The sequence below is a fragment of the Poromitra crassiceps genome (assembly GCF_964638095.1).
Source record: "Poromitra crassiceps genome assembly, chromosome: 8".
NCBI classification, from domain to species: domain Eukaryota; kingdom Metazoa; phylum Chordata; class Actinopteri; order Beryciformes; family Melamphaidae; genus Poromitra; species Poromitra crassiceps.
Window position 1 is genome coordinate 57,804,290 of NC_139629.1, and position 22,568 is coordinate 57,826,857.

A 22,568-nucleotide genomic window follows, 5' to 3' on the forward strand; every position below is an offset into this window, starting at 1 on the left:
TGCTGGTTTGACTGGGTGTCTGCAGTCCAGATCTTGTTCTGGACCTTTTTCCACACTGGGGACAGGTGGAGTCTCCTGATGAACCAAACTGGGCCCAGTATGAGGTGATGCACTGTCTGCAGAACCTGTGTCCACAGCTGGTAGAGACTGGATCCCTCAGGACCCAATGACACAATGCACAGCAGGACAGCTGCTGCTTCACAACACCAAGACTCCTCTTCCTCATTCTGTGGGGGTGAAGGCAATTTATTATGACTGATCAGATGAAGATCTAACTAAAAAATTATAATTTGAACAAAAGTTTAAACTATCTCTTGTTCAAATTGTAAAACTATTAAAATATTTTGCCCATACTATCTTTATAGATGCTCAGATAGCATCGTGCTGCCATCACATGTAAAGTTTATTTTCACATGTATCTGTTGTCATAGTTGTAGTTTAATCAGTGGAGTCAACATTGCATACCCATCATGGATAAATGTCACTGTGGTGATCATGGATGAATGCAACATTGTAACAGTTTTTCTGTTTGTTTCATATGTAATTATCATTAATGAATGTTCAGCTCAATACAAACAACACACAGTCCTATTACATCAACACTGACGACATTTGTTACAGAACACAGACAGTGTCTGGCAGTCATTGGTAAATAAATAAGTACCATTCTTGATAACCTCTGAGTACAGATAGTGTTAGCAGGGCACAGACATTGATCACAGCAGTTAGGGTAGATACGATGGCAGAGTTCCATTACATTACATCTACAGTATCAATCACTGTCTGTGTTTACATGTCAAACACAAACAGTATCAAACACAAACACTGTATGACTGAAAATTGGATTTTCAACAATGATGGGAGGTTTTGGTGTTTAAACCATTTCCTGTGGGCGTGTCTTATGCGTGTGGCCAGCAGTGAGCTGTTGTGGCTTTTAAGGTGGGGCTAGCAGGATGAGGGAATTTGAGCAACTCAGGGAGGGGGGCGGGACTAGGGGTCAACAACGTCAGTCTGATATCAGATTTTTTTTTGTATTCTGTACCCTGTTTTTATACTTGCCTTATAACATCTAGGGACAAACATTGCAAACTAGCTTAGGCTATAAATGTCAGGATATATAACAAAGACTGTTTCATGTGAATGCTCTATGTTTATGTCTGTCCCTATAGAAATAAACTTTTCAATCAATCAATTTGTGAATTACGTCAGTATCGGCACCGATATTGGATCAGTCCCATCTCTAAGTCAAGGTCAAGGTCAAGGTTACTTTATTTGTACCCATAGGTAGATTTGGTTGCAGGGAGAGTCACTCAATTTTAAAAAGGCACAGACAATAGACAGTAGACAGACATGAAAGTGCCAAGTGCCATAGTTGCAAACATCATATTTTTTTATTTTGTTTATTTTGTTTAAATATGTAAGAAAACATTGGGGCCCAGAGATTTGCGTCATGAACACAGTCCTCTCATATTGTGATGCATTGTCGTTGTGATCTAACACAACGACTCTGCTTTTTGGGATAATTGATGTGAGGTTTTAATTGTATAATTAGTTTGTGTGCACACATTATGAATTAGGAGGAACGAAAAACAAAAAATTTGGGGAATAAAATGTCTTCTGTGTGCATGAATCCAGCCAAACTGACGGCAGGTCTGACCCACATCAAGGAACTGAAATGTATCTCATGAGCACCTTCTTCTATATCTTGTCCTCCATAAAACATGTTTTTTCTCCCTATTGTCACTCCTTGTCTCTGTATTTTTCAGTGCAATTGTGTAGGTTATCAAATAATATTTCTTCATTACAGTATAACAGTCCTCTTACCTTGTGTCTGATGGTCCATCATTACTGAAGATTAGAGGAGGGATATCTTTAGACCAGTCACTCTTCATAGACAGACAGCTGGGTACTGGAGACTCTGCTCTCTGCCTGTGGCCCTGACCTCTGGAAACACAAATGTTTGATACATATCATTAGTTCTAGTGACTTTAAATTCATGTTTTGTTCTCATATTCTACTATTGTCTTCATTTGTTGATTTCTATTTTATTTGTTTAGATTATTTAGATTATTTCTTATGTTTAGATTATTATCATAGATTATACGTGTACATGTACACGTACTTTAAACGCCCACTGGCAAAAAGGGTGTGTGACCAATGTCAAAAAGGCACCTACATTTCAAACGGATTCACGTAACATCACAAAACTCTGTAGAAAGGTTGGTAGAGGTATGCACTCTATGGATTGCCCTTTTAGTCTAGTAGGAACGGGGGGTCCCCGCGCACCCGAAAGATATATTTTTCTAACATAGATTTTTGTACTCCTCAAGGTGTCTAATAAACAAATTTTGTTGTTACCCCGTTGAAATAGTGTCCCATGGGTCCGTTTGGCGGCCATCTTTGCAGGCATATTGCGATGTCTGATGAAAATGGATAAGGGTCATAACTTTTGAACTAGACGTCATACAGAGACAAATGACACCACTTTTCTGTATGATTTCTGCATGAGGAATTGATAGAGAGGGTTGTTTTAATGATTTTAACAGGTTTGGTATAGTAAAACCCAAAAACATTTTAAAAAAGTGTCTAATTTACTCTCAAAATCTTGCAAAATAAATCTATCTACATATTAGTCCATGGGCCAGAAGGGTTGGGAATAATGCTCATATTGATTTTTGGCAAGGTATACATCTCTAGAGTTAGAAAATATGTGAGAGCATTGCACCAATGGTAGCTAAATGTGTGTTATCACTCGATTTATAACACCATGCAAAACATAATAGTTGCGGGATTTAGGGACATTTGAGGCTAAGTTCATGCAAATCAAGTCTAAAAGCACCAGATTTTGCCCAGAATTAGCCCAGGGCATGCTCTAACAATTGAGCCAGAGTGCCCGAGCCGGTGACCCCCGGGGTCACCATGGCGGCCGGATCCAATATGACCACTGTCCGAAAAAGATTTTGGCTATAACTTTTGAAAGAGATGAGCTAGAAATACAGACAAGGGGCCCTATCGTTGCATCGGCGCAGTTTCTAGGCCGAGCGGCAGGCGCAGATCAAAGCAGTGGGCGTGGACAGGCGCACTTGATATCGTCGTGCTGGCGCTAGATGCAGCCCAAAGCATTACAACCACGCCTTTTAGGCGTAAAATTATGCACTGTCATGCTCATTGGATAAGTGCAATAAACGAATGGCACGCTTGCCTTTTTAGCTCCAATTCCACTGGTCCCGCAAAACCAGACGAAACCCAAGCCTCTGATCCCCCCCCCCCCACCTCCCTTCATCCCGTCTGTCTCCATATATCGGCTATTATTCCATATTATGATGCTTCTCAAACCAATCTAACTGCAGTTTAAATACTGCAAGCATGTAAATACGCTACACTATAGCAATATCAAAGTGAAAATAATGTTCTATGCATCAGCTAGAAAAATATAGCCTATTAGATTGGTGAAAGTTTGTCCAGAAAGATATCATTTTCTCTCGCCTGCTGCAGGAAGGATGATGCACATAAATATAGCCTACATTATGTCAAGTCATTGCATAAATGTGTTTTTATTGTAAAACTAAATGTGAAATAGGGCCAAGTTATTGGAGGGACATCACAGTATAGCAGATGCCATTAGAAGCGCGTTCCGAAGCGCGTTCCGCTGTTACTTCTCTAAATCACGTTAACTCGACAAGGGGTATATATAGGCCCAGGAGGACATATATGTTTCACATAGGGTGGTGTTTTCATTTCGATGTTTTATTTGGTCCAATATTGAAATGTTGACAATGGCAGGCTGTGTTACCATTACACATTAATTTAGAACTACCTTTTATATCTATTTTGGCTCATTTGGTTGCTATTTAGTAGCGAAATGGAGAAACACAATGCATGCTGGGAACTCAGAGAGAGAGAGAGAGAAGGGTGACAGAGAAGAGGCAGTGAAGGCACAGAATAGGCCTGCTTTTCAAAAGCGCAAAGCGCTAAATGTACGCCAGGTCCCAAGATATCACTAGGCTGGTATTTAGCGCCGACACGCCCACTTTGGGACTGCGCCACGCCCATTCGGCCTAAAGCGCATTTGGCAGCCTAAAGCCTATTGCTATCTTGCCGAAACAGGCGCAAGGCACGTTTTTTTGCGGTTAAGGCCCGTAATAGCGCCGATGGCCTGTGGGAGAATAGAGCCCTTGGTGTCTATCTTATATTTTTTGACCATTAGAAAGGTGTTGGAATGCTTATCTTTACTAATGAAGATGTGTGTGGACCCCTAATCTGCATATTTCCAAGATGGCGGCTACCTGAATATGAGTTTTACCATAACTGTTGATGCTTTTAGTAAACTCGGTGTCCATTTTATGGTTTTTGAGTTTTAGAAACACATTGTAATACTCAGATTTATGATTGAATCTATCTATAGCACTCTACTTTGCATAGTAAATAGGCTACCAATATGGCTGCTATCCCATTTCTTTTTTACATACACTTTTGTAGTTGTAACAATAAGTTACCATCAAACTGGTGGAAACAAACAATCTACAGTATTTATCTTACATATTTTATTGAAACAATTAGTGAGTAACACGTAGGTATGTCCATGGGTTGGGGGGGTTAAGTTAGATTGAGTGTAAAGTGTTTTTTGTTTATATCCTTATATCCACAGCCAGATTAATCAAATATTGTTGTCTTGACCGCATTGTTGGTACAGGCACTCTTGCATCCACATTGAGGTGCCACAGGCTCCAGCTTTACAGCATTCACAGCACCCACTACATGACTTTTTGCAGACGCAGCAGAGAATGATGACTCAGGCTTTACTGGCATCTGGAAGATGGGTCCAGTAAGGTTCCCAAGTCTTGGTCATGGAGTCCCAGTACCAGCGTCCAGCCCCACGTACTGAACTCTGGATATTTTGCTGGACAGAGGTTGCCTGATTCCAGTAGAAGCTGGCCTGCAGCAGTCCCCATTTTACATGCTGAATCAGTGCATCTTGGGTGGGAGGCAAGTTCTCAAGGGACTTGGTACCATTTGAGAAAAGCTGATGTCTGGCTTCATCTACTTGGCTGGAGACACAGCTCTTGCTGGACATGACAACAACCATAATGCTTCCAGTCTTTGGACATGGACAGCTGAGTTGATCGGTTCAGGCTCCAAGGTGAAGGCGTCCACAGTCTCAGTGAGATCCGATGTTGCTTCCCAAGCTGCCCATCCACTCCTTTTCCCATAGCCCTGGAAGGCTGATGTACTGTAGTATCACATCCTTTTAGCACATGGAAGAGATGTAATGCCAGTGATCTCTGGGGACCAAGAACATTGCAGATTTTGTGAACATAAATGTACTTTCCATGTGAAGCCGATCCAGGGCTCTGTGAGGCCTAATGTGTAGAAGAAGCGTATTGCAAGTATTACAACATCAGCTGTCGGACGTATGGATCCTGAGTTTCTATGGCTACTGGCCGCAGCATGTGCCAGGTGCTATAAATCATTCTACTGTAGTGTCTGCTTCAGGATGGTTACAAGGCTGAAGTGCAGATATGTCATATTCAGATCTGTTGGAAAGTATAACATCCTTCTTGGTAGAAAGGAGGAGTTCATCCCAAAACCCTGGTCGCCCTCACCTTGGGGTTGTCATGTACAGCAAAAGCTGTGGCTCCAGCCAAGTAGATGATGCTAGACATTGGCTTTTTTCAAATGCATCAAGAGAACCTGCCTCCCACCCAAGATGCACTGATTCAGCATGTCAAATGGGGACTGCTGCAGGCCAGCTTCTACTGGAATCAGGCAACCTCTGTCCAGCAAAATATCCAGAGTTAAGTACGTGGGGCTGGTACTGGGACTCCATGACCAAGACTTTGGAACCTTACTGGACCCATCTTCCAGATGCCAGTAAAGCCTGAGCAATCATTCTCTGCTGCGTCTGCAAAAAGCCATGTAGTGGGTGCTGCGAATGTTGTAAAGCTGGAGCCTGTGGCACCTCAATGTGGATGCAAGAGTGCCTGTACCAACAATGAGGGTCGAGATAACAATATTTTAGTAATCTGGCTGTGGATATAAGGATATAAACAAAAACCACTTGTCATCTGAAGTCTTTTATGCAAAATCAGTCACCCTGGTAAATCAAAAGGACTGAGCACTTCTAACTCAATTCAACCTATGGACATAAGTAGGCTACTACTCACTTGTACATATAGGCACCAATATATGTTTTGTTCTGTTGTTTTTGTTTCTGATATTGTAATATTTTGTTCAAATTCTAAACACCTTTGATCAGTATTGATAGCATTTCACATTTATGGAGAGCATTGATGCACAGACTGGCTATTACCTGTATCAATGGGAATGGTTTATACTCTATTTGTCTAATTGTTTCAATAAAATCTGTAAGATACATACTGTAGATTGTTTGTTTCCACCAGTTTGATGGTAACTTATTCTTACAAGTCTACACTCAATCTGGGTGAAAGTGTATGTAAAAAAAAAATCGGTTAGCGGCCATATTGGTAGCCTACTTACTATGCAAAGTAGAGTGCTATAGATAGATTCAATCATAAATCTGAGTATTACAATGTGTTTCTAAAACTCAAAAACCATAAAATGGACACCGAGTTTACTAAAAGCATCAACAGTTATGGTAAAACTCATATTCAGGTAGCCGCCATCTTGGAAATATGCAGATTAGGGGTCCACACACATCTTCATTAGTAAAGATAAGCATTCCAACACCTTTCTAATGGTAAAAAAAAAAAAGATAGACACCAAGTCTGTAGTTCTAGCTCATCTCTTTCAAAAGTTATAGCCAAAATCTTTTTTGGACAGTGGTCATATTGGATCTGGCCACCATGGTGACCCCGGGGGTCACCGGCTCGGGCACTCTGGCTCAATTGTTAGAGCATGCCCTGGGCTAATTCTGGGCAAAATCTGGTGCTTTTAGACTTGATTTGCATGAACTTAGCCTCAAATGTCCCTAAAAGTCCCGCAACTATTATGTTTTGCATGGTGTTATAAATCGAGTGATAACACACATTTAGCTACCATTGGTGCAATGCTCTTACATATTTTCTAACTCTAGAGATGTATACCTTGCCAAAAATCAGTATGAGCATTATTCCCAACCCTTCTGGCCCATGGACTAATATGTAGATAGATTTTCTTTGCAAGATTTTGAGAGTAAATTAGACACTTTTTCAAATGTTTTTGAGTTTTACTATACCAAACCTGTTAAAATCATTAAAACAACCCTCTCAATCAATTCCTCATGCAGAAATCATACAGAAAAGTGGTGTCATTTGTCTCTGTATGACGTCTAGTTCAAAAGTTATGACCCTTATCCATTTTCATCAGACATTGCAATATGCCCGCAAAGATGGCCGCCAAACGGACCCATGGGACACTATTTCAACGGGGTAACAACAAAATTTGTTTATTAGACACCTTGAGGAGTACAAAAATCTATGTTAGAAAAATATATCTTTCGGGTGCGCGGGGACCCCCCGTTCCTACTAGACTATTTGGTGTTTATGTTTTCTTTCCTTTGTTTTCATACTGTATGTATTAATACTTTCATATTGTACATAATTTTCATTCATGTTTCTTGGCCTTGTTATGTTCTAGTGGTAGAACAGGTCAGTCTGTCATCTGTTGCAGACATTTCTACACATTTTGCCAGGCTGGTTTTCATCATCTGTATCTGTTGACTCACATTGACATGAGTGATGACTTGTTTGACTCAGGAGAGGCTTTCCGGTTGATTGGCCGTGTCATTTAAGTTCCCGCCCCTTTCCTAATTGACTGTTTCTCATTATATCTATTGATCCCAGAAGTTGCATTAATGGTAACTGTGATGAACTGTATGTTATTTATTTATTTATTTGTTTATTTATTCATTTTAGGTAGGACTTAAAAAAGCCACAACTACAGCACCCATGAAGGAGTGGCTCTAGAGCCTCGGGTTGAGTATCACTGATAGAACTTGTATGTAGGACTTGATTGATAAATGTATCTTAACACTGTGTGAAAAGAATGTGAGAGCTAATAATGATGTGATGAGACCAAGGAGGCATTGTTTTAAGTAACTAATAAGCTGTTTCAGGCTTTGATATTTGTTTCATAGGGACAAACAGTTTCCAGCTTATCACACATTAAATGCTTGTTGTGTTTGCAATTGTCAGTTATGTTATATTTAATTCCAGCCACTCTGGCTTATATTTTATTAAGTTCTTATATATCTTGAAATTATTTGTCGCTCAATTGATCCACATCTACAGAGATCATTAAAATGTATCTAATTTTATTGTTATCTTATTCTTATTCTTAGTGAATGAAATAATAGTATTTTTTTCTACTCAAATAGCAATGAGCCTGTATTTTTCTCTTTCCTGGATTCCTTCATATCTTTACTACTAACTTGATTTCATGAATACAATCTCATTGAACCGTATTCCATCAGGTAGGCTTACAGTATAACAGTCCTCTTACCTTGTGTCTGAAGGTCCAGGTTCATTACTGAAGTGTGGAGGATCATCTTTAGACCAGTCAGTCTTCATAGACAGACAGCTGGGTACTGGAGACTCTGCTCTCTGCCTGTGGTGCTGACCTCTGCAAATCAAAAGGTGGTTGAACTCAACGGCTCGACTTTTTGGGATAATTGATCTGAGGTTTTAATTGTGGCAACATAATTATTTTGTGTGAAAACATGATGAATTAGCAGGAAAGAAAAACAATAAATTGAGGGAACAAAATGTCTTCTGCATGAATTGAGCCAAACTGACAGCAGGTCTGACCCACATCCAGGAAGTGAAATGTATCTCATGAGCACCTTCTTCTATATCTTGTCCTCCATAAAATGTGTTTTCTCTCCCTATGGTCACTCCTGGTCTCTGTAGTTTTCACTACAATAGTGTAGATTATCAAACCACATTTCCTCATAACAGTATAACAGCCCTCTTACCTTGTGTCTGAAGGTCCAGGTTCATTACTGAAGAATGGAGGATCATCTTTAGACCAGTCAGTGTTCATAGACAGACAGCTGGGTACTGGAGACTCTGCTCTCTGCCTGTGGTACTGACCTCTGCAAATCAAAAGAAAAGGAAACATGTTTTCAGAGGTGATCAAACACAACGACTCTGCTTTTTGGGATGATGGCCGTCTTAATTGTGGCAACATAATTATTTTGTGTGAAAACATGATGAATTAGCAGGAACAAAAAACAATAAATTGAGGTAACAAAATGTCTTCTGCATGAATTGAGCCAAACTGACAGCAGGTCTGACCCACATCCAGGAAGTGAAATGTATCTCATGAGCACCTTCTTCTATATCTTGTCTTCCATAAATCAAAATTGGCTTTTCAACAATGATGGGAGGTTTTGGTGTTTAAACCATTTCCTGTGGGCGTGTCTTATGCGTGTGGCCAGCAGTGTGCTGTTGTGGCTTTTAAAGTGGGGCTAGCAGGATGAGGGAATTTGAGCAACTCAGGGAGGGGGGCGGGACTAAGGGTCAACATCGTCAGTCTGATATCAGATTTGGGTAGGCTCCCAGTATAACAGTCCTCTTACCTTGTGTCTGAAGGTCCAGGTTCATTACTGAAGTGTGGAGGATCATCTTTAGACCAGTCAGTCTTCATAGACAGACAGGTACTCCAGGGTCTCCAGGGTACTGGAGACTCTGCTCTCTGCCTAAGGTGCTGACCTCTGCAAATCAAAAGAAAAGGCAACATGTTTTCAGAGGTGATCAAACACAACAACTTTTTGGGATAATTGATGTGAGGTTTTAATTGTATAATTAGTTTGTGTGCACACATTATGAATTAGGAGGAACGAAAAACAAAAAATTTGGGTAATAAAATGTCTTCTGTGTGCATGAATCCAGCCAAACTGACGGCAGGTCTGACCCACATCCAGGAAGTGAAATGTATCTCATGAGCACCTTCTTCTATATCTTGTCCTCCATAAAACATGTTCTCTATCGTTATCGGGGTTTACCCTCCAATACAGAGATAAGAATATATCTTGTATGGGAAGCTGATTACAAATGGAATCAGGTGACGTGAATAATTACTTTAAGACAATCCACCTGTGGACGTGGTTACACCCAAGCCTATAAAGCCCCTGTTAACCACGCCTACTTCGACTTTTTCGATTTCACTTGTGAGTAGCATGACGTGCTCGGTAACGAAAAAGAAAGACGATCAAAATAGAAGCTGGGGACTATCTCACAGAGACAGCCTTGCCGCTTACCTTCGGGTAAGAGAGGGGAAGATTGCCGCTCGTGGTGGCTGTTGCTGAGGTGGTTAAGCAGACGCACAAACTCGGCGCTGACATATTGGCTCCAGGTTGCTGGAGTCTTCCGTGTCGGGGGCGCTAGGGCCGGGCTCTCGGTTCCGTAACAGGACGAGGAGGGCAGGTCCGTGGGTTTGTGGCAGTCGGTCCCCATAAATCACAACATCCTCGGCGCCGGACATATTGCCTCCAGGTTCCTGGAGGTTAACGTGTCCCTACGGCGTTAGGTCCTGTTTGTCTGTCCATAACGGCATGAGAGCAGGGCTGCAAGAGTTGTGGACTATCGCTCCCTCCCCCTCTATGTCCACGTCTGTCTGGCGTTGCGGGCATTAACCCTTTAAGCCCGACGGACCCGTATCCGGGTCCAACTGTGGTCAAGCCGACTTCACGCATTTGAAAAGTAGTTCAAATTGTAAAGTGGATTTTTTTTTTCAAATCCATCACACTTAGGAGGCATGTCCCCCACTAAATCAGCCGTACAATTGTATTTTGTTCAAAGAATGGTTGTTTGTCAACGATTTTACCATTTTAGTCGAAATAGAATCAGCATATCATTATATGGGCTAAAATAAAAGAATCGTGACAGTAGATCCGAATCACAGCAGTTTACCCGGCCATGTTTGGTATTTTCTGAAAGCAGAGACTCTCCCCTTTCTAATGGTATGCAGTATACATTGCTCTGATCTATTTACGTCATCTCAGCCTCGCCGAAAGCACACAGTCAAACTTCAACATTTCACAGGCAACGTGTCAGATTTTGTGTTTATGCCTCAATATTGCCTCAAATCCGAACGGGATTGTCATCAAAAGCAACTGGTATCGTTTACTTACCGTTTCATAGTCATTTGAGTCCATTTGAGTGATTATCGATCAGAATATCCTGGTCATATCGCCATTATTGGCGAGAGAGCTTGCTGAGCCTATTTCATGCAGAGCCCTTTGCTTCCATCTGTTGGGTGTTTGGTGGTACTGCAGACATATTTTCACAATGGCATATTCTACAAAACATCGCAAGCTTTCCAACAAGGTCTCACACGTCTGTGTACGTCACTTCCTCACGGAGCTGAGTCCATGCGCAATGGCTGGTAATTTTCCACTGGCCCTCCACCATTGCGCATAGCGCATGCGCGCCCAGTGGTTAGAGCATGTACTGCAGCTGTAGCTGTTTTTCTTCCGTCCTAGAGTTTGGTTCGAGTTGCTAATCAAATCTTACGATGTCCAAGAGGCAGCAGGAGAAATATAGCATCTTAGAAGCCCTTAAAGAGATTCAGAGGGATAAAAGTGATGTTGAAAGAGGACTCAGAAGACACTTCCGACGAGGAAAAAAGGTTTTGGGTGGACGAACGGCGGTCTCCATTTCAGGAGTAAGTCATTTCTCTTACATTTTCAACATGGAGGGTAAACGCAGGTAAACACAGTTTACCCACCTCTTTGAAATGAGGCATGCAGTTTACTCGCCTATTTTCAGATCAACTGTATCAATGAGGAGCAAGAAGGTGGATAAACTTGGATAGTTTACCCACCTCTGTATTTACCACTATGCACCTGGTGATAGGGGCATGCTATGTTGTACATGACGATGGTTTTTGTTGCATTATTTGTGCTGTACAATAATGAAATAATAATAAAAAAGAAAAAAAATGTATAATAATAATAATAATAAACTATTTTTGCTAAAAAATTGTTATAGTGAATTGGAAGGATTTTGTAACCAAACCAGTGTTTTAGTCTGTGGATTGATTCTCATTTTCACAGTCAAGAAGATCCAGAGGATGAGGTCTGTGTTCTGCCTGGGAGAACTGCAGCCACTGCTGTCAGGCCCCCCCAGGCATGCAGCCTTCCACCTCCAGCTGAGGCATCTCCTCCTTCAAGGTTTGTGTATTGAGCAGTCTTATGTATGGATGTAGGTATTACTCTAAAGCCCTTTGAGCAGTCGTGAGACTCATTCAAAAACTCTTAGGATAATTTGATGTGACTTTGAGGATGTGACTTTGATAAACAATAAAAAATAAATGCATATTGAGTCTTCAACATCTATCTTTGTTTCCACAGAGAGGATGATGGAGGAGACACGTTGGCTCTACCACCCACACCTCACACTGCCTCAAAGCCTGTGACACAAGGCACACATCCTTCCTCTCCTCCAAGGTTTGTGTTCAAGGTTTCTGATATTATCACAGATGACACTTATATAGCCTCAGACTGATGACATCATCCCTGATGACATCATCACTGAACTTACAATAGCTTTATCCTCAGACTGATGACATGATCACAGAACAATAGCTTCACCCAGGAAGGATGACATCAATGATGACATCATCACGGATGACATTGCTGATGACATTATCACTGATGATTACATCATCACTGGTACTTTGATAAATTGTTCTTTCCATAGAGAGGATGATGGAGACAAAGTGTCTGTGCCATCCAGACCTTGTAGAAGAAGCACAAGATCTACTACTGCTTCAAGGCCTGTGACATGAGTCACACAGCCTTCCTCTCCTCCAGCTGGGCCGTCATCTTCAAGGTTTGTATATTGAGCTGTCTATTGTGTGTGAATGTAGGAATGTAGGCATTATTCTAAAGCCCTTTGAGCAGTCGTGAGACAAATTCATGAGCTTTCGACTTTGAGTGTTACTTTGATAAACTGTGTGTGTTCTGTGTTCCCATAGTGAGGATGATGGAGAAGAGTTGTTGCCATCTTGCACACCACCACCACCTTGCATGATAAGTACAGGACACACAAGATCAAGTACTGTCCTTGAATTTGAGGAATTGGATGTTGTAATCCTTGAAAGTATGTGAATTTGGAGAAAAATAAGAATTTGGTCCTTGAAAGTAATTGAAAAGTATTGAATTTGATATTTTGTAATAAATTACTCAATTTGGAGACAAAATGATCAATCTAGTTGTTGTTGTCAACTACTTCTTGTTGTTGTTGGTGGTGGTGTTTTTCAGTCTAGATGTGTTTTCATTAGTTATACTGTGCACAATGGTAGATTCTGATGATGCACAGGGTAACTGTCATATCCAGAGGCTGCATTGTGTGGCAGTAGCCTCCTGTTATGGATATAAGTTGTATTTTCCAGCCAGATTACATTGGAAATCATTTGGCACACTTTTGGGTACTGTAGGTACCCAAATGGCTAAAATTAGTGTCCGCCCAGTGCAATCTTTACTAAAACCTTTGTGGAAGCTATGTCCTTTGTGCAAATGCTTAGCTTTTTGCTACAGTTGTAGTCAAGGAGTTGCTGAATCTGCTCAGGGGCATCTTTTTGCATGGGATAATTGTAGGCATGGTGTTATCCACTGTCTAATCTAAAAAAAAATAGGCGAGGATAGAAAAATCACATTTCTCCTTTGGTTTATTACAATTTACTCAGGCATAGTAACATCCACAATGTTGCTGACACTTGGAATGGATTATCTGAGGTCCCTAGATGCCCCTAGATGCCAAGAACATGCAAATTAACCTTATAGTTGTGGAGCAATTCTTGATTTACTTTGGGTATGTCTTTTTAGGCGTTTTTTCCAAAAATATGGCCTGGGCCTATAGGGTTAAAGACGGTACACACACTAGAAAAAGTGAACGCTGGAAGTGGGTGACAACTCCAAAGTGCCGCTGAAGCGGTGCGGAGTTTCCGCATTGTCAGTGTCAAGCTAGCGCAGTCCTGCACTTCCTTCCGATTTCACAATAAGATTGGAAATAAATAAATAAATATGGGTCTATGAGCCATATCTGTGTGGCATGTGGAGTACAATTGCCTGTTCAAGATGGGCATGATGTATGTGTGTACTGTTTGGGAGAGGAACATGCCACTGAAGCATTTGCTGATCCCTCCTCTTGTATAGAGTGCAGTATTTTTCCAACTCGATCCCTGGAGGCTCGACTTTGGGTGTTTAACTCATTGAGTGCCAAGGACGGACATGTTCGTCATTTCAAATAGTAACGTAGAGTGCCAAGGACGGACATGTTCGTCAATTGCGTTTTTTGACGGTGGGGCGTCGATCAAAGCCTTCTGCCTCTGATGTACAAATATTATAGCTATTGGATGTGTCTAACCTATTTTACAGAACCCTTAGGTGGCGACAGTGCTCTCCACATAACAGAAAGGCAAGGAAAAAACAAAGAAGAAGTCGTTATGGAAACGGAAATCGCATCGCATCCGTATGCATCGATATGCTGAAGCACGTTACTGCAGCTGTGCCTGCAGCAGCCAATCTGCTCCCACAATTGAGCCGCTCCGTGTCGGTTGCGACAGTACATCCGCACATCCACACCGTCGAGTTGTTATTATTCTCAACTGGAAGCATCGTTGCCGGTGACAAACACACGCGGAACGCTGTAAAAAAGCAGGATGTCAAGCACCCTTCACTGTGCGCACAGCAAACTCAGCAGAGAGCCACCACAGACAGGAGGAGGAGTGTGCAGTTGAGGCGAGGCGGGGCGGGGCGGGGGGGGGGGGGGGGAGGGGGCACGCAGAGCAGCACACACACAACACCCAGACAGACCCAGGCAGCAGGACAGGATTGACAAACGCAAGCCAGAATATCCGATACCCACCAGCAGCAAATCAAAACCAGCAAGAAGCTGCAACCAGCAGCGCACGCAGGGGCCAGCGCTGCTGGTTGTAGCTAAAAATATTATTCTGCCAAACAAAATTCCCTGGCCTAAACTGTTTTATTGAAGGAAATTATTTTTGAGGTGTGACTACATTAGAAAAGATTAGCTTCAGAGTCAGTGATGTGCTTGAAATGATTAATTTCACAAAAGGCCAATTATCTCAGCTTCTAGAAAAAAATTGCTTTTTTTGGATGAATCAAGCTATCTTCTCCGGCTCATAACTAAAGAACGGAAAATGGGATCAATAAACTTTTTTTTGCAGATGATAGAATAGAGTCTCATCGTTCTTTGTGCGTGTTCAGTGTTTACATAGTCATATCACACAATATTCTGTGGGCCTCGAGAAATCACTGAAAACGCTCTGAAACTCTGGCACTGGGAGCGTCCGTTCTCCAAAAGTGGCTGGCACTCAATGAGTTAAGGGTAAGCGCAGACAGGTTGCTGTAGCACCCCCCGCTGCACCCGAGGTAGTGAAGCGCCCCAGAGTGGGGGGGAGTGGGGGGTGTCCCTCAGGGGATCCCCGCCCCTCTCTCACAGTTAGGTCTTTTTTACCTGATGACAGGATCAGGGTTGACGACACTGATGACCAGGAAGATGTCGATGTCGATGTCGACATTGAGGGGTTATCGGAGGACGAAGGGGGGGTCAGAGAGGGGGGCGCCATAGAGGGCGAATCGTTCAATGAACGGAAAAGATTCAGGGATCTGATCGAAAGGGCTTCCCAAGACTTGGGACTTCAGCCGATCAGGGACCAAGCCCCTCCCCCCTCACGTTTTGATGATGAAAGCGATGCACCAGGTCCAGAGGTGCCATTTAAGGTGCCTCTTCTCACAGAAGTGGAGAACCTGATGCAGGCGGGGTTTGCAACCCCCATGTCTACTTTCACCGGTTCTTCGGCTAGCAGACGGCTGGCTGCTATGCAGGATGGGGAGAAGATGGGCTGTGGGGCGTTGCCGCGACTGGACCAGTCCTTAGCGGCTCTGTTGTTTCCGGCCAGCCCAGCGCTGGGGCCGGTTACGCCAACAGGGGACTGTAAAATGATGGACGCCGCACTGTCTAAAGTGCATAGGCCCATAGCAGTTCTGGCACGGCTGGCTAACACGGGCTCCATACTAGCCCTGTATCAGAGGAAGCTAGTACGTCAGCTGAACACAGAGGCTGATGTGGGTCTCATTGCTGAGATACAGCTAGTGTCATCGGTCTTATCTCAGCTGATGAAGGAGCAGGTGTCGACTGCCGGGAGGGGTGTGTCTACACTCTGGGTGGCTAGACGCCAGCTGTGGCTGTCCCGGTCCAGGTTGCGAAAAGAGGACCACGCGGCCCTTTTGAGACTGCCGGTCGTGCCGCCAGCCATGTTTGGTCTTGGGGCGACGGCTATGTTGCAGCAAGCACAGGAAGCCCGCCGTTGTGCAAAAGAGGTTTCCGGTGTACTGACCCCCGTGTGGCACAAACGGTCTGGGGGCAGGAAGGAGGCCCCTGCACCGACACAGAGGTCAGGCTGGGCCGCACCGACACAGAGGTCAGGCTGGGGCCCAGATGACCTGAGGACCACTCTGAATGCACGTCGTGGACACGACAGCGCAGTCAGAGGTATGGCCAGGGGCAGGAGAGGCAGAGGCCGTAACAGGTCGAGGCCTCCGCCTTCTTCCTGACGTCACCTTACGTCAAGCCTGCCTCCAGCTAGCCCAGGAGCGGCTTGTAACGTGGAGGGCACTGCAGGCGAGTCCCTGGGTGGTTTCAACCATGACCCAGGGCTATTGTATTCAGTTTGCTCGTCGTCCTCCGACCTCGAGGACCCCGATGGTCTTCACGGTTGTGAGCGGCGAGCACAAGGCAGTGCTTCAAGCCGAGGTTTCCACCCTGTTGGAGAAAGGAGCCATCAGGGAGGTGCCTCAGGGCAGCAAACAGGCTGGGTTTTACTCCAGCTATTTTCTCATCCCCAAGAAGGATGGGAGACCCATTTTAGATCTCAGGGGTCTCAACAAACATCTCAGGCATCTGCCTTGCAAGATGCTGACCATCCCGAGGGTGCGACAGTCCATCTGCAGAGGGGACTGGTTTGTCACCATAGACCTAAAGGATGCCTACTTCCAAATTCCGATCTGGGAAGGGCATTGGCGGTTCCTCAGGTTCGCGTTCGACGGCAAGGAGTACGAGTTCCGGGTCCTGCCGTTCGGAATCTCCTTGGCTCCCCGCACCTTTACCAGGTGCATGGACGCCGTTTTGTCGCCTCTGCGACAGAAAGGGATACGAATCCTGAATTATCTGGACGACTGGCTCCTGTGCACACGCTCAGAAGGTCAGTGTCGGGCTCATTTGGCCATCCTCCTGGAGCATGTGCAGCAGCTGGGTCTGCTGCTCAATCCAGAGAAGTGCAGGCTGGAGCCTTCACAGAAGACGCAGTTTCTGGGCCTAGTGGTGGACTCCCAGGCTGCGTTGGTGTCGCTGACGCAGGAGAGGCAGCTGTCCATCAGCTCTTGGCTCTCCCAGTTCAGGCTGGGAGCGGGAGTCACATGGAGGCTGTGTCTCCGCCTTTTGGGCCTGATGGCGTCTTCAGTCCAGGCGGTCCCGTTGGCCCTCCTACACATGCGGCCAGTGCAAAGGCTCCTTCTAGGCCTGGGGCTGAGCCCCAGGAGTCGCCTAAATTCCACAGTAATCGTCACCAGGCGATTGCGGGCAGCTCTCCATTGGTGGGAGGACAGTGTGAATCTCAGCAGAGGAAGTCTGCTTGGGCCGGTGACGCATCGTCATTTAATAATGACAGATGCGTCACTGACAGGTTGGGGGGCAGTGTACAGGGGGCACGGTACCAGCGGTCGCTGGGGCAGGCCTCACACCACCCAGCACATCAACATGTTGGAGCTGATGGCAATACATCTGGTGCTGCGCCATTTTCTAGCGTGTCTTCAGGGCCAACATGTCTTGGTGAAGACAGACAGCATGGCAGCAGCTGCGTACATCAACAGGCAAGGGGGGCTGGTCTCCCCTCGCCTTTGCGAGCTGGCATGCCGGCTTTGGCTTTGGGCAAACCCCAGGGTTCTCTCCCTGAGGGCGGTCCATTTGCCAGGGCTGGACAATCGTGCAGCAGATCAGCTGTCCAGGGGGGGTCCGGACCTAGGAGGGTGGCGGCTGCACCCTCAGGTGGTCACAGGGATTTGGCTCAGATATGGGCGAGCAGAGGTCGACCTGTTTGCATCACAGGAATCCACCCACTGTCCCCTGTTCTTCTCATTAAGGAAGGACAAACCTCCCCTCGGAGTGGACGCTTTGGCTCACCCTTGGCCACGCGTCCTGCTGTACGCTTTCCCACCATTTGTGCTCCTTCCGGCCCTCTTACAGAGGGTGCGGTCGGAAGAAATGAGGCTGGTCCTGGTGGCCCCGTGTTGGCCACACATGACCTGGTTCTCAGACATCCCGCCACTGCTCGACGGGACCCCATGGGAGCTCCCAGTGCGGCAGGACTTGCTGTCCCAGGCACAGGGTACTCTGCTCCACTCCTTTCGCCAAGGGCTCAAGCTCTGGGTATGGCCCCTGAGGGGACCGAACTTTTAGCCATGGGGCTGTCTCCTTCAGTGGTCGGGACATTACAAGAGGCTTGGGCGCCATCAACAAGAGCACTTTATGCATGCAGATGGAGAGCCTTTGCAGCTTGGTGCAGGGAGCACCAGTTTGAGCCGCTGGCATGCGCTGCCCCGGCCGTGCTGTAGTTCCTGCAGGGGCTGTTGGATGCTGGGAAGTCGCTGCCCACCCTCAGGGGTATGGTGGCGGCGATAAAGGCAGCTCGGGTTGGGAGATATCGTTTGTCCAGAGAGGTGGACCAATTGATATCTCAGTTCCTCAAGGGCGCTAGGAGACGTGTCGGCCTACGGAGTAGGCCATCTCTGCCACCATGGGACTTGGAGCTGGTTCTAGCGGCGCTAGAAGCACCTCCGTTTGAGCCATTGGAGTCGGTGGACCTTAAGTGGCTGTCCCTGAAGTCTGCCCTTCTGTTGGCGCTGGCCACGGCCAAGAGGGTGGGAGAGCTACATGCTCTCTCAGTAGACGGAGGCCTGTGCAGGTTCTTGCCGGAAGGAACAGGGGTGGTCTTGAGACCAAACGCTGCGTTCCTTCCTAAGGTCGTGTCTACCACTCAGCCGAGCCAGACTATCAAACTCCGGTCCCTCTACTCTGCTCCGACAGAGGAAGGGGAGCGCAGGCACTCGCTGGTTTGCCCGGTCAGGGCACTGAGAGTGTATATGGACCGGACACAGGGCCATAGGCGGACCGACCAGTTGTTTGTCTGTTTTGGACCAGACCGACTGGGGCAGCCGCTGTCGAAGGCCCGTCTTTCCCACTGGATTGTAGAAGCCATCCAGCAGACGTATGTGGGGGGCGAGGTGCCTTTCCCTTCGGGGGTGAGGGCACACTCGACCCGAGGCATGGCTACGTCCTGGGCGGCGTGGCACGGGGCATCTCTCAGTGACATCTGCGAGGCAGCCACCTGGTCTGCCCCTTCCACATTTGCTCGTTTTTACCGATTTAATGTGGCTGCAGGCACGTCGTTCGGCGAACGGGTGCTTGGTGTAGCCCGGCGGTAAGAGAGGGAAAAATAAAAATAAAGACAGTTTTGGTTTTTTGTTTCCCTGTCAGTCAGCTCAGTGTGGGCTGGTCTGAGTGGCCTCACCTCCCCCCTAGTTGAGCCTTTGCGACTTGCGGGGCCAACTAGCCCTCTGTAGCGTCTGGCGCCGGGGCTCTAACAAAGCGGCAGCATCCTGCGTCGGGCGGAGCTGGCCGACTTTGGGGGGGGCTGTAAATAGTGGACATTGTATATAGTTGTTGACACACTTAATAATTTTGTAGAGCACTGTTGGTGGTGGTGACGTCTCATTCGAAACTACCACGATCCATCCTCCTGAGGGGGGCTGGTGCTGCTCTATCCCTCACGGTGTGTCTTACAGCGGTTCCCATACAAGATATATTCATATCTCTGTATTGGAAGGTAAACCCCGATAACGATAGAGAACGTAAGGTTACATGATGTAACCATGGTTCTCTGAGTAGCGGGGTTTACCCTCCAGCAGAGGCCGCTCGGGATTCGTTCAATCAAAACTTTACATTACTGAAGACTAGAGGAGGGATATCTTTAGACCAGTCACTCTTCATAGACAGACAGCTGGGTACTGGAGACTCTGCTCTCTGCCTGTGGCCCTGACCTCTGGAAACACAAATGTTTGATACATATTATTAGTTCTAGTGACTTTAAATTCATGTTTTGTTCTCATATTCTACTATTGTCTTCATTTGTTGATTTCTATTTTATTTGTTTAAATTATTTTGATTATTTCTTATGTTTAGATTATTATCATAAATTATACGTGTACATGTACATGTACTTTGCACTCCCACTGGCAAAAAGGGTGTGTGACCAATGTCAAAAAGGCACCTACATTTCAAATGGATTCACGTAACATCACAAAACTCTGTAGAAAGTTTGGTGGAGGTATGCACTCTATGGAGTGCCCTTTGGTGTTTATGTTTTCTTTCCTTTGTTTTCATACTGTATGTATTAATACTTTTATATTGTACATAATTTTCATTCATGTTTCTGGGCCTTGTTATGTTCTAGTGGTAGAACAGGTCAGTCTATCATCTGTTGCAGACATTTCTACACATTTTGCCAGGCTGGTTTTCATCATCTGTATCTGTTGATCCAAACTCACATTCACATGAGTGATGACTTGTTTGACTCAGGAGAGGCTTTCCGGTTGATTGGCCGGGTCATTTAAGTCCCCGCCCCTTTCCTAATTGACTGAGGTTTTAATTGTGGCAACATAATTATTTTGTGTGAAAACATGATGAATTAGCAGGAAAGAAAAACAATAAATTGAGGGAACAAAATGTCTTCTGCATGAATTGAGCCAAACTGACGGCAGGTCTGACCCACATCCAGGAAGTGAAATGTATCTCATGAGCACCTTCTTCTATATCTTGTCCTCCATAAAATGTGTTTTCTCTCCCTATGGTCACTCCTGGTCTCTGTAGTTTTAACTACAATAGTGTAGATTATCAAACCACATTTCCTCATTACAGTATAACAGTCCTCTTACCTTGTGTCTGAAGGTCCAGGTTCATTACTGAAGAATGGAGGATCATCTTTAGACCAGTCAGTCTTCATAGACAGACAGCTGGGTACTGGAGACTCTGCTCTCTGCCTGTGGTGCTGACCTCTGCAAATCAAAAGAAAATACAACATGTTTTCAGAGGTGATCAAACACAACGACTCTGCTTTTTGGGATGATGGCCGTCTTAATTGTGGCAACATAATTATTTTGTGTGAAAACATGATGAATTAGCAGGAACGAAAAACAATAAATTGAGGTAACAAAATGTCTTCTGCATGAATTGAGCCAAACTGACAGCAGGTCTGACCCACATCCAGGAAGTGAAATGTATCTCATGAGCACCTTCTTCTATATCTTGTCTTCCATAAAACGAAATTGGCTTTTCAACAATGATGGGAGGTTTTGGTGTTTAAACCATTTCCTGTGGGCGTGTCTAATGCATGTGGCCAGCAGTGAGCTGTTGTGGCTTTTAAGGTGGGGCTAGCAGGATGAGGGAATTTGAGCAACTCGGGGAGGAGGGCGGGACTAAGGGTCAACAACGTCAGTCTGATTGACTGATTTGTGAATTACGTCAGTATCGGCACCTCATACCGATATTGGATCAGTCCCATCTCTAAGTCAAGGTCAAGGTTACTTTATTTGTACCCATAGGTAGATTTGTTGCAGGGAGAGTCACTCAATTTTAAAAAGGCACAGACAATAGACAGTAGACAGACATGAAAGTGCCAAGTGCCATAGTTCCAAATATCATCAAATATTTTTTTTTATATTAACACATTCAGTGCCACAGCGCTTCAGTAAAATTGTCTGGAGCCTGTGCCAGATTCACTTCCATTCAGTTGAAAACAGCTATAGAATTTTTTCTATTATGGCTATATTAACGGGGCTGGACTTTAATGAAACATTGAACACTCCTGCTTCTTCTAAAGAAGAAATTTTGTTTCTAGACAGTTCCATTATGAAATTACAGCCTCTCAAAAAAGTGCACTTTCAAGGGTTTTCTGTCGTTTTTTTTTACTTTCCAAGATATAGCCCCTTTTATGAATACCTTTTGCACTCTAATTTCGAGCACATTCACTGACTCTGGCTGGTGTTTTCTGATGTGGTGGCGTGTGGTGTGGTTTCTGTGCAGCCACACCCCCCCCCCCCCCCCCCCCCCCCCTCTCCACCTCTGAGCTGCGGGCTCCTCCCACACGCACAGAGTTTGCTTTCTCGACTCCGTTTTTGCCCCGGACAGATCCCAGCGCAGGATCCCAGGAAATGATGCGCGCTGGCAAACGCGACTGAACGAAAAGGCTTGGCCCGTTCGGCTTCGGATGCTGGCTTTCTAGGAAATCGTGTGGAGATAGATAGAAGCATAAGAGCTCAGTTGTGAGCGCGGATGCAGCTGAGCCCACTCTCGCTGTAGACAGAGCAATATATACGGCTCTGGCAGAAAGCATGCATCGGTTTCCACGGCTTTCTCCGCTGTCTCCTGTACAAAGTAAAGGATCTGAGGTGGGTGGAGCAGCTCCTGTGACGATGTTTAAGGTGGCGCCGTGTGATCCCTTGAAGGGATTCATGCTCACTGGCTGGG

The 22,568-nt window shown here is 45.2% G+C and overlaps 1 protein-coding gene across 1 annotated transcript in view; it reads right to left on the reverse strand.

Moving 5' to 3' along the window:
* Nucleotides 1-21,093, reverse strand: part of LOC310780814 (NACHT, LRR and PYD domains-containing protein 12-like) — a gene marked incomplete at its 3' end in the record, with an annotated part of 61,336 nt that extends 40,243 nt beyond the window's left edge. The window contains exons 1-6 of the mRNA XM_083641313.1: nucleotides 20,978-21,093; nucleotides 9,539-9,673; nucleotides 8,933-9,052; nucleotides 8,461-8,580; nucleotides 1,825-1,944; nucleotides 13-227 (exon numbers count right to left, since the gene is read on the reverse strand). Coding sequence (XP_083497439.1) covers nucleotides 13-227; nucleotides 1,825-1,944; nucleotides 8,461-8,580; nucleotides 8,933-9,052; nucleotides 9,539-9,673; nucleotides 20,978-21,045 — 778 coding nt within the window. The 5' untranslated portion in view covers nucleotides 21,046-21,093. The remainder of the gene's footprint in view (nucleotides 1-12; nucleotides 228-1,824; nucleotides 1,945-8,460; nucleotides 8,581-8,932; nucleotides 9,053-9,538; nucleotides 9,674-20,977) is intronic.
* Between the last annotated feature and the right edge of the window lie 1,475 nt (nucleotides 21,094-22,568).